The 13,523-nt window shown below is 36.5% G+C and overlaps 1 protein-coding gene across 1 annotated transcript in view; it reads right to left on the bottom strand.

Moving 5' to 3' along the window:
• Nucleotides 1-13,523, bottom strand: part of Kif4a (kinesin family member 4A) — a 127,713-nt gene that overhangs the window by 54,258 nt on the left and 59,932 nt on the right. Inside the window, 5 exon segments of the mRNA XM_047536619.1 lie at nt 3,003-3,113; nt 3,843-3,987; nt 5,114-5,217; nt 11,225-11,410; nt 12,418-12,474. Of these exon segments, the coding sequence (XP_047392575.1) occupies nt 3,003-3,113; nt 3,843-3,987; nt 5,114-5,217; nt 11,225-11,410; nt 12,418-12,474 (603 nt within the window).

Below are 13,523 nucleotides of genomic sequence, written 5' to 3'. Positions count from 1 at the left end.
TTGTTTGATTCATTGTTATTTTTTTCCCCTTCCCCCCCACGAGTTCTTTTCTTATTGACTGATCTAGTACTTACAGTAAACATCTTTTTAAATTCTTTTTATTTGATCTAATTAGTTATACATGATAGTGGAATATATTTTGACATATTATACATATATGTAGTATAACTTCTCATTCATCAGGTTGTACATAATGAAGAATTACACTGGTTGTATAATCATATATGCACATAGGATAGTAATGTCCAATTTATTCTACTATCTTTCCCATTCCCATTCCCCCTCCCTTCCCTTGATTCCCCTTTTTCTAATCCAAAGTATTTCTATTCTTCACTAGTCCCCCCATGCTTACTGTGAAAGCATCCACATATCAGAGAGAACATTGGGCATTTGGTTTTTTGGGGTTGGCTTAGTTCACTTAGCATGATATTATCCAGTTTCATACATTTATGAGATAATGGCATAAATTATTTTTTGCTTTTTGGTACCAAGGATTGAACCCTGGGGTGCTTAACCACTGAGATACATCCCTATCCCCTTTTAAAAAATATATATATATATTGTTCATTGATAGGGTCTCACTAAGTTGCTTACGACCTTGCTAAATTCCTGAGGCTGACTTTGAACTTGTGATTCTCCTGTGTCAGTCTCCTGAGAGGCTGAGATTACAGGCATGTGCCACTGCACCTGGCCTCACAAATTCTTTTTTTAAAAGATTAAAAAGAAAAAAAAATATATATATATATTACCATTAGTGTCAATGGGGGTAAGAAGGATGTGGTTGTGGTTGTTGTTGTTGTTGTGGTTGATGGACCTTTATTTTATTTTGTGGTTGTTGTTGTTGATGGACCTTTATTTTATTCATTTATTTATATGCAATACTGAGGACAGAATCCAGTGCCTCACGAATGCTAGGCAAGTGTCTATCACTGAGCCCACAACCCCAGCTGTCACAAATTAATTTTTAGGAAAAGAGATTAAAATAAGGAATCAAGCTGGGTTTGGTGGCACATGCCTGTAATCCCAGTGGCTGCAGAGGCTGAGGCAGGAGGATCTTGAGTTTAAAGCCAGCCTTAGCAACAGTGAGATGCTAGGCAACTGAGTGAGTCCCTGTATCTAAATAAAATACAAAATAGGGCTGGGGATGTGGTTCATTAGTGGAATGCCCAAGTTCAATCCCCAGTACCCCCAACCCCCGAAAAAAAGCCCTAAGGAATCAGAGCAATTCGCACTTTGGATATTAAGCAGGTAATCCAAATTCCTAGATTGTCGATGAAGTGAGTAAAAGATGGAGAGAAAGTGGAGAAGAGACAGAATAAAGGACTTGAGAAGCAAAGAGAGAAAACATTGTATCTAGAAGAAATGAAATCTGAAACCCATATCTTTGAATATTTTTCCTGTTGTTTTACTTACTGTTCTCATGGAGCCACTAGCCTCCTTAGTTGCTCACCACCAAAATTTCTATCAGTTTTGATAGCATATTTGATTATTTGATTTGAACTCCCCAAATTCTGTCCCCAAGTCAAATCGGTCCCCTTACGGAGGGCTATATTTTTATGGCCTGCTTCTCCCCTGGGCATAATTTCTGTACTGCTGTTTGGAACTTAGGTGTAGGAACAGCAGCTCATTTCTCCGAGGGATTCAACAAGTAGGGTTCTGAGCAGGGGCAGTACTGAATTCAATATTCTATGTAGCCAGACCTTCGTATTCCTGGCCTGCAACAGAGGTAGAGCTTCTACCCCAGACATAGGTGCTTTGTGGGAAAAGGGATTCCCAGACCTCTTTGGCTACTGTTGCTAGAAATAGAGCTTTAGCAATATGGAACTATGGTGGATGAAACATACTGAAGGCTTGCTTCTACTGGAGAAGACCATAGCTGTAAATTGGGAGCTGGGTGGTAATGAGAGGGAAATGGTCATAGCTCAAATGCCATGGATTCTTGCTGTACTCACTGGCATTTAGTATCTTTTCCTGAATAAATGTTTCCTCATTTGCTGTATGCCCTTAGGACAGTTTCCAGAGAATTTTTATGGTTGTTTATAAATTTCACCAGTTGTGGTTGTTTTGCTGGGAAGAGTCTACAAAGTTACTTAAGCTGCCATTCTGAAAGTGCTTCTCCTCTTCTCTCTTGACCTAACACATTACATTATGGCCAATTCTAAAATTTTCTCTAAATTAATGTATTTTTCCCCAATGAGCTTTCCAAGAACCCTGTTAGTACTCTAATTCAAGCCCTTGAAATATTTCTTGATCATGCAAGATTTTCTTAACTTTTGTTCTAGTCTCCAGTTTCTCAATACTTCAGTTTACTCTATAAGTTACTCCCAGGCATATCTTTTTTATATATTTTGTAGTTCACCTTGTTCCTCAGAAACCTTAAACATCTTTGCATTACTAACAAAATAAGTTCAAACTTCTTGGACCTTTAGTAACCCAGGTTTGGCTTACCTTTCAAATGGAATCTTCAACTACTATCCTTGTCCAACCTGGACCACTGACTGGTCCTTATATTTATCTACAAAGTTGTTACCTGTCTTTGTTTCTGCTGTTCCATCTATCTGAAATGCCCCTACTTATCTTTATTAAAATGCTCCCTATTGGCCAGGACCTGTTCAGACATCATTTTTTTTTTCACCCCAACTGAAAGAGTATTTTACTTTCTCTTAGTTACTGTGGTTCTTAAGGCCCAGGTTTCTTTATTCCTTGTATTTGAAAAACTCATGCTTATGTTTCACCTTCCCCTTTATTTTTTATTTTTATTTTTATTTTTTTTGTGGTGCTGGGGATCGAACCCAGAGCCTTGTGCTTGCAAGCACTCTACCGACTGAGCTATCTCCCCAGCCCACTACCTTACCCTTTAGATAAGACATTCTTCAAGGTCAAAGCTCATATATTACCCATGGTATCTAGTGGATAATAGGTTTCACACAGTAGGCATTTAATACAAAGCTAATAAATTCAGGGGTTTATTAGTTGGGCTTTGAGAAGTTTTAGTTACTTACTCGTTCTTTTAACTGGATTACTTCTTTGTCTTTTTGTTGTTTCCACTGTCTGAACTTCTCAGCATCCTCTTTCATCTGACGCATTAACTGTACTCGCTGGTTTTTCATCATCTGTAAAAACAAAAACCAGTGCAAATATTAATCACATCTACTTTATTCTAGGATGATATGCAGATGGATATAGTTACTGTTAAGAAGAAAGAAAGTCCAGATCCAAGCTAAGAAGGCTACCAACAGATTTTCTGACTAGGCTTGTAATACCCTCCTTGCTGTTTGCACAGGGTTTCTAAGTATAGACTATGCAAGTGAACACTCTGAAGAAATAAAAGAAAAATATACCTACAAGCTAAAACCAGTCCTGAATTCACTGTATAAATGAAAGTTCAAGGAAATATCTATTAAGCCTCAAGAACAAAACCACCTAGCAACCACTATATTCCAAAGGTTTCTGTATAAGAGACCTCTAACCACCAGTTTCCAGATGTCACAAGTTAAACATTCAATAGCTGAAAATATTCTTCAGGTATCTGTCATCTTGCTATTTTACAAAATTATGCCACATGATCATGGAAGATGATAAGGATATTATCAATAAATATTGAGATGTTTTTCCTTTAGTTTCAGAGAATCTAACATTAAATTTGAAAGTAAAAAAAGAAGAAAGTAAATGTCAAAGCAAGGTTTTAATCAGATTCTAGATGACAACTAGCATGATGTCCTACAAAAGGGACATTTATGGAGATTTTCACACTTGAAGTGAAAACACTCTAGTATAATTTGAAATGGAACATCTATGTTTATAAGTCCAATGCAGTAAATTTAAGGATGAGAGTTTATTACCCGTATCTCCTGGTTCAGTTTGGAGACAGTATGCTCTGTGGATTCCTTCAGTTTCAGAAGTTTGGATTGTTCATTTAGTTTCTTCTTCAAATCAGCTATTTGATTCTCCAGCTCCTGCAGACGTTTGCGGCGGCGCTCACTCAACCTAAACAAAGATACAGTAGGAGTGAAGGCTACCAACAGCAAAGTCAGACTCCAAAAGATAAGCAACTTCTAGGAGCACAACCCTGATATATATATAAATAGTCATCTTTAAAATAACAATTGCCATCCAAACAACCAAAACTGTCTCAATAATGAGAGATTAATACCAGAGTAAAACAACCTAATTTTTGAGTATGCAAAAATGAACTGCTTCAGCATATTCCTTCCTACCACTCTATGCCAAAAGGATGTTCTCTGAATATATTTCACTTCATTTTTGCCAAAAGGAATAAATAAGTCTGACAATTATTGCACAAGTCTGAGACAGAAAAAAAATATTAAGCATAACTTTTAGGAACATAAGCTTTAGATGCAATAGAGAGATAAAATAGTCACTAAGTAAAAGGAAGATAGAACAGTCAGTAAGCAGGTATCTAATGGAGAGTAGGAAGTTATGGTTATCTGTCTTAGTTTTATTCCTAACTGATTAAGGGATGGTTAGATTGATTTTTTTCAATCACTAGGCTGGTTATTAATTCTATTCACAAGCTAATTTACTATCAGTGCAGGGGGAAGGAAACTGCTACTGTCCATTAGGTCTGATGATCTTTCTTTTTTGTGGGGGAGGGGTGCTAGGGATTGAACTCATGGGCACTCAACCACTGAGTCACATCCCCAGCCCTATTTTGTATTTTATTTAGAGACAGGGTCTCACTGAGCTACTTAGTGTCTCACCATCGGTGAGGCTGGCTTTGAACTCTAGATCCTCCTGTCTCAGCAGACCTAGCTGCTGGGATTACAGTAATAATCTTTCAAAATCCAGCACACACACTAACATTTATTAATCCTTCCTTGATCATGCCAACCTAAATTGATATCTTCTGCTTCTGAGCTCTTATCACAATTACTGCCTAAGAAATTAATCTGGCCAATTATGTGCTATGTTATAGCATTCTTTCATTGTCATCATATTATATAAAATCTCAATTGCTTAACTTTTCTTGTGCTTATGTCCCTTTTCCACACTAGGTTTAAATTTTTTGGTAGCAGTAAATGTCTCCTATTTCTCTATTCCTTCTAAAGCTTCTTATACATAGTAGGGACTTATTTATTGACTTAATTCTTACTTAGCTTGGTTGACATCCTTCTTTGCTGTCTGAAGTTCAAGAACCAATTCTTCCTTTTCCTTTTGCAGACTGATGACTTCCAATTCCAGATTTTTTATGTTATCCTAGAAAGGTTATATATAGGTCAGAGGGAAAGAAAGGCATTACAAAGCAGAGGAAGAATATCACTTCAACAGCCCATGTTTCCAGGAACTATGAATTAATTTTTTCCACTTTAATTGCATACTAAAAACATCTGTTCTTGATTAAATGGAGATTAAAGTTATATAGTAAGCAAAGTATGGACTCAGAATCCAGAGGCCTGTGTTTGAATCTTGATTGCAACACTTATCTAAGTTATCTTATAGAAAGTCAATTTTACCTTAGTTTCTGTGCAGAAAAGAGTTAAGACAGCAGACCTGAGATTGCTATCATTAAAAAAAGATAGCTTGTGATCTGACTCTGGATGTATGTTTGGGAACTAACATTCTGGTAAGGTTCCTGCCATTTCCTAACTGATTACAGCGGCTCATTCATAACTGAACTATGCAAACCATGTGACTTACCCTGAACACCTGCCTTCTTTTTGTAAATGTAGAATCTTGGTATATACAAGGTAGAGGTAAAAATCTTGAATTCTGAGGTTCAGATGTGCTTCCCTGGTAGAGACCATTTTACACATGATCATAACCCATTAGTGGAGGAATGCAGGGCTTTCTGTGTGACTCCACTGGGAGCGAATTTTGGGGAGCTTGTGCCTGGTTTCCCTCAAACTGTCCAGTGGCCTTTGTCTTTGCTGAGTTTTCTTTGTATCCTTTCACTGTAACAATTCTTAACTGTGGGGATGACTACTTGCTGAGTCTTATGAGTGCAACCCTAGTGAATCACTGGACCTAGGGCAGGTCTTGGGTACTCCAAAGAGTTTATCTATCTATGTAAATAATTAACAGTAACATGAGCCAGGCACAGGTATGTGTACACAGAATCCCAGCTACTCAGGAGACTGAGACAGGAGATTGCTTGAGCCCAGGAGTTTGAGGCCAGCCTGGGCAAAATACTGAGACTGTTCCCAAAACAAACAAATAAACCCCAAATAACACCTACCTTGCAAGGTTTCTAGGAAGATTAAATAATATAAAAAGGTAATGAACTGTATAGAGGAAAAAGAGGGAGGGGAGGGGTGGGGGGGGAGGAAAAAATAACAGAATGAATCAAACATCATTAATATGTATGCTTACGCAAATGGTATGCGGTTACTCCATGTACAAACAGAAACAACATGTATCCCATTTGTTTACAATAAAAATTAAAATTAAAAAAATTAAATTAAAATTTTAAAAAATGGGAAAAAAAAGAAATAAAGATTGCTTTCAACGAAAAAAAAAATAAAAAGGTAATGAAATTTTATACCCTATAAAGAGCTGTACAAATATTTTTATATCATAGCTCTTGCAAACTTACATATTCAATAGCAACTGCAGTTCTGCATATATTTAGAAACTTCTAGAAAGTAAAGTTTGGCAGTTCCCAAGAATGAGAAAACCCAATGACCAGATTCTATCCTGTTCTCAGAACTAAAAATGAAAAGCAACTGGATGAATGAGTGGCTGGTGGCTGAGAAGATTATATAAAGGTCCCAGTTCAGTACTGGATTGACACAAAGAAGCAGAGGCAGGTTAGGCAGGGCTGTATTAGAGAAGCTTTCTACATAGGCTAGGGCTGTTTTCCACACAATGTACTGAGCCACTTCAGTATAACCAATGAAAATTAATCTCATTGCTGTATAGTTACCCTGAATATTTAAACTGGTCAATCATCATTAAATAAATACAAATAATAAATAAATTTTAAAAAGATATATATTCATTTTTACTTATAGAAGTACTTTGTGAAAACTAATCCAGATAATACATGTAAAGGTCAAGTCCCCTTGACTACCCCACCCCTGCCAAAATTCCATCCCCTCTCCAGAAGTAATCACTGTTATCAGCTTGTTGTAGATCTTCCAGTCATTTTTCCTAGACAGTTACATATGTGCATATTATGTATCTAAACATTTACACATATAAAACATGCATTATATATTATATCATATAGATTGCATATTATATATTATGTGTGTATTATATATGTACTTGTCTAGAATATAAAATATAAGTATATATATATAGTATATGTACAAATACATGTATGTGTATATGTGCACACCAATTCAAATATGTGTGTTTTTTTTTTTTTTTTTTTTGCAGTGCTGGGGATCGAACCCAGGGTCTTGTGCTTGCAAGGCAAGACCTCTACCAACTGAGCTATCTCCCCAGCCCCCTCAAATATGTGTTAAGCATAAACAGAATTACACTTTAGGGGCTGAAGGTGTAACTCAGAGGCAGGGGCCCTAGGTTCAATCCCCAGTACCACACACACACACACACACACACACACACAAAGTCACACTATATGTGTAATATATATTATTCTGTAATTTGCCTTTTTTACTTTATTGAGATTTATTTATACTAGTACATACAGATCTGCCTCTCTTTTTTCTGACATGATAAAACATTCTTATACATGTCTTTTGGGTGCATGTGCTAGGTTTCACTAGCGTAGAGAGAAGTTGAATTATAGGGTGAGTGTACACATTTTTTTATTGTAACAAACACTGCTAAATTGTCACAAAAAGTGGCTATTTTGATTTCTACTCTTGCTATATCACACCCTTGTCAACATGTGATATTATAACACTTCAAAATTGTTACCAGTATGGTAGGTGGTACACTTAGTGAGTAACTATCTCACCAACTCCATGGGGGGAATTATTCAAATATTTGAGTCTTGGTTTTACAACAACTCATGGAAACAACCTTCGTTGATCAGAACCAAAGCCTCCCCCAATTCCTCTATAGCAATTCCTTGCTGTGATAGGAAAATTCTGTTTGGAATGAAAAAGTACAGGAAATTATAAGAAATAATTCTTAGAAAAAGAGAGGTGATGATTTATATGTGAGTAAAAGGTACTATTTATCTAAGAATTTATATCTTCTTAGTTTTTAGATTTGGGAGCTCAAGCATATTTGATTTCAAGAATAAAAGGACTAGATATCTACTATAGCTACTACATAGCTCATTACCCATACCTTCTTACAAGGTTAGAAATACACTGTTGGAACTCATATCTCATGTTTCTAGGCAAGAGCTGGTTGGAATGCAAATTGGTGTAACCATTATGGAAAGCATTATGGAGATTCCTCAGAAAACTTGGAATGCAACCATCATTTGACCCAGTTATCCCACTCCTCAGTTTATACCCAAAGGACTTAGAATCAATATACTATAGTGACACAGCCACATCAATGTTTAGAGCAGCTCAATTCACAATAGCTAAACTATGGAACCAACCTAGATGCCCTTCAACAGATGAATGGATAAAGAAAATGTGTATACACACACACACACACACACACACACACACACACACATGATGAAATAGTACTCAGCTTAAAAGAATGAAATTCTGGCATTTTCTGGTAAATGGATGGAGTTAGACAATATGATGTTAAGCAAAATAAGTCAAACCCAAAAAACCAAAGGCTGAATATATTCTCTGATATGTGGATGCTAATTCACAATAAGTGGGGGATAGGGAAGAATAGTTACTTTATAATAGGTAGAGGGGAGTGAAGGGAGGGGAAGGGGTATGGGGTAAAGGAATGATAGTTGAGTGAAATAGACATTATTACCTCATGTACATATATACTGCATGACCCATGTGATGCTACAATATGTATAATCAGAAAAATGAGAGATTACATTCCATTTATGTATAATCTATCAAAATGTATAAATGCATTCTACTGTCATGTACAACTAATTAGAGCAAATAAAATAAAAAATTTAAAAAGAGTAAAAGAAGAAAGGAATAATTCCTCAGCCTCACTATTAATCTTTTGTTCATCCTGGAAAAGCCAAAATATTTGACCTAAAAAAGGCTACACTGCATGTCTTCTTAACACAGATGCCTGAGCTACATATCTAACTTACTCCTTCCTGCAATCCCACTAAAAATGACCCCGAAAGCTGCTTAAATTAACAAGAATGAAAGAGAAGAGGAAGGCAGCTGAGAGATACCAAAAGACTTTTAGAAGAGGAAAACAACTGGGTAAATAGTAACTGACTTCCAGAATGGAAAATGTTAAAATGTAATTCTTACATGATAAATGGCAAGAAGCAGCAAGACAATTTGTTTCACAAAGCAAGAGAAAGGAGTAGAGGCTCCCCTTCTGGAGTGCCTGATCCTCACAGGATGGATACACAGACACCAGACAGAGCTAAAAGCAAACATGAAGTACCATACTGCTCATAGTGATTCAATACAAGTGTGCATATGACTGGAGCAATTCCAACTCACTTATTTCCTCTGGGTTACCAGAAAGGTGGCACCCTACCATTCTGCCTACACAACTCCAGGCAGGAGAATGAAAGATTTCTTTATGGAAACTGATTAGCCCAAGGGAAACTCATGCAGATAGATCTTCTATTGGTTTTTAGTGCCCCATTCCTAAATCTTAATATACAACCAAAGATCACTAGAAAATTTGAGGAAAGCTTTGTAAATATAAGGGAGACTAAAAGAAGCACATTAAAGGAAATGTGGAGAAAAAAAGGCAAGGCAGGGAGAAGAAAATCTTGACTAACTACTTTCCTTATAAATGGGCAGTGCATTCGTGACAAAGAATAGAAAACTATAAAAGAACAACTAGAGGATCAAAAAAATCTTGGACATAAAGAACTTACCAGAAGGAGTAGAAGGAAATCTCCCAGAGAGTGAAATATATAGACAAAGATATAGAAAATAGGAGGGAGATGGAGATATAGCTCAGTTGGTAGAGTGCTTGCCTTGGAAGTACAAGACCCTGGGTTCAATTCCCAGCACTGCAAAAAAAGGAAAAAAAAATATGGAAAGAAAATATGAAGGAGGAGGTAAGAAGAGATCCAATGCCCAATTAAGAGAAGTGTAAGAGAAAATGTAGAGAAATGATACAAGAAATGACACAAAGCAATGATATAGGAAAACTTCCCAGAATAGGGAAACTACACATTCTTAGATTGAAAGGCTCCATTAAGCACCAAGCACAATCAATGAGAACAGACTAAGGTACATCTTTGTGAAATTAAGTAACTCCAGAGGACAAAGGAAAGATCCAGAAAATTTCCAGAGGGGGAAAAAAGTACAGGTCAAATACAAAGAATCAAGAATCATAATGGACTTCTCAACAGCAACAATGGAAATACAAGACAAAGCAAGGCCTTCAGGGCTGGGGATATAGCTCAGTTGGTAGAGTGCTTGCCTCACAAGCACAAGGCCCTGGGTTCAACCCCCAGCACTGGGGAAAAAAAAAAGCAAGCAAGGTCTTCAAAATTCTAAAGAGAAACAATTTTCATAGACTTCTAAATCTAGCTAAATGACAAAAAAGCTATTTTTAGGCATGCAAAATTTTAAAACCATTTTCTTGCATGTATGCTTTCTCAGAAAGTTATTGGGGTTTTATATTCTACCAAAACAAAGAGGTATCCCAAGATGGAGAAAGACATACAACTTGTTCAATAAAAATGAGGAGTGAAGCAAATACCCAGGATGATAATCCGAGGTTGATGGCTAGGCAGTAGGCACAGGAAAAGTGAACAGGACAGATAGAGACCTGGTTAGTAATTAGCAAGGGCCACTATGAACCACCACTAGGAAAAAGTTTTTGCCATGTGTCAAGTCATATAATATCCACTACTAGTCTTTTTGTAATTCATACTATAACCCAGGGCATCTACTAGAGATAAGCCTTTCTCAGAAACCAAGCAAATTTATTAGACTCAATTTCTCCATGAATTGGAACCACATCTACTACAATATTATCAAATCATTTATTAAATTCCTAGACATAAGGTAAGGTATTACAATAAATGGAACAAAATTATAGATCCCATATCTTGAATATATCCCTTTTATAAACAAACAATTCCAGTTGTACCATGCACATCACATTATCTGTTATCACCAAAACTAATGTGTTTGGGTTTTTTTTTTTCCATTCAATTAAAGATGGTAGACATGAACAAATGCTGTCCTAGAAAATAGTTTACCTGGTACTGAAATTGAATGGGCTGTAATTGGTTGTCATTCTGAGTCATCTTCCTAGCTAGGGCCTCTTTCAGTGCAAGAGCTTTATTCAACTCAATCAGCTCCTTCGACATCTGAGCTTGGCGTAGAGCATGTTGAGTGGTGAAAGCATCTGAAGACCTGCTGGTTTCTGGACTGGTTTCATCTTGCTGGAAAAGATAGTAATCAGGATAATCTAGACAATGGTTTGTAAGAAAGACTAGAAATTGGAGTTCCTTAGGTACTATTTCATCAAGTCTCATAGCCCTTTCACTATTAGCAATATCTCTGTTCCTTCACTGCTATGGCTTTTCATATAAGATTTGCTTTAAACATCTGAAATAAATTAAGCTAGCCTATTTCCCTGCTCATGTAAATACCCTTTTATATATTTTAGCTCTTTTAAAGACAGCTGTTTTCTTGCTCTTTCCTTTATTGACATAGCCAGGATTCCTCACTTTTAACTTCATGCAAACGAGTCCTTAGAAGACAGAAGGCACTGGAAATGGCACTTTGGAAATGGTGGAAATGGAGAAGAGGGTTCGTTTATTCTCACACAGCTGACTATTAGTACCTCACTTATCCCTTATCTTCTTTCTTTTATAATATGAAAACTACCAATATATATATTCATTTTAGGCATCAAAGTCTATCTCAAGCAAACCATTGCCTGGCTTTTCATTTTGACTTTATTCTGGAACATCTAATACATTTTATCTATCTTTGAGATCTGAACACTCAATATATTTTCCTTGTTTCTTTTAGCCCCTAACCATTCTATCATTTGAAAAGGATGCTGAAAAAAAATTATCTATTTCTCCTCTAATGTTTTTTTGGCTTTGCCATGATTTCCTAATATGTTCCTCTCCTCATTTTAACTTGCTTAACAGTTGATACAGAATCCTAGCATCCAACAATAAGTAAGTCACATTGAAAATTTGGAATGTGATATCCCTGAGAAGACTTGCTACCAATTACCAGTTATATTATTAGATATAGAGCCTATCTACATTAGGGATTTTATGAAACTGAGATTTACACTGAAGATTTCTGCATTTCCAGGGTATTCTATGGCCAATGGTAGTAATCACAGATTCTCTTCTTCAGTCAAGTGATAAATTATAGGAAATGGCACAGTTAGAGCTCCTGGTTCCACACAAAGGGGCCAATTACTTACAGTTTCTGGTTCCACCGCAGTATCAATGGCTGCAGTCATGCAAGCAACAGTTTCATCCTACAGTGACAAATGTTTCGATTTAGGAAAAGATTCTGAAGTAAAGTTCACTAGTGGATTTTACACTGCTTATTTAATTTTTTTTCAAGTACACACAGAGACCATTTAAGATGCTGAACCCATTTTGTAGTCACAGATATCCTAACAGCCATATGTTTCCATTTTCCACCTCTCCAGAGTCTTTCTTCTTCATAAAGGGCAATTGTGAAAGTCTTTGTAAGAAAAAAAAATAAGGTCATGTGGTAACTGACATATTTATTGCACTTCTCCTGCTCTGCCACAGATCCCTGAGCAAGAATGAAACCCTCAGCCATTTCAGCAGGACAAAATTTAACCCATTTAATAGACTCTACCTTTTCTTTATGTTTCTACCACTAAGTCTACCTCTATTAATGTACAAGTCTAGCCACTTCTTGTAGACATACCAACTTAAGAAGAGACATGTAAAATAAGGGAAATGTACAAGAAATGTGGATAGAATGGTTATTTTTGATTTTTATTTTATAATCAGTCAAGATAGCAAGATCTTACTCTGTAAGAAAAAAGTAACCTGTGTGGGTACCCCAGAGAAATGTGTCCATGAAGTCAGACAAATGTGATATAGCTCTGTCCCTCATATAGGTAAGAACTAATCATATGCCAGGTGAGGTGCCATATGCCTGTAATCCCAGGAATTTAGGAGGCTGAGGCAGGAGGATCACAAGTTCAAGACCAACCCCAACAATTTTGTGAGGCCCTAAGCAACTCAGTGAGATCTTGTGTCAAAATAAAAAGGGCTGGGGATGTAGCTCAGTGGTAAGTTGTTCCTGGGTTCAATACCCAGTACCAAAACAAGGAAAGGAAAAATTGATCATAGGAAGTTACTCTGGGTAGTTTAATTGGATAGTTAGGAGGAGGTAAGAGGAAGACACTGGTTCTCTCCTGGGAGAATGACAAATTCCTTTATTGGGCATTAGAATAACAAACACCCAGAAAAGAAACCTAAAACAATTTATTAGGACTAATTTGTTTATGAACTATCTCATGAACAAGCTCTGTTTTCACCACTG

The sequence above is a fragment of the Sciurus carolinensis genome, chromosome X (genome assembly GCF_902686445.1).
Source record: "Sciurus carolinensis chromosome X, mSciCar1.2, whole genome shotgun sequence".
Taxonomy (NCBI): Eukaryota; Metazoa; Chordata; class Mammalia; order Rodentia; family Sciuridae; genus Sciurus; species Sciurus carolinensis.
This window is presented reverse-complemented; position numbering and strand designations above follow the sequence as displayed.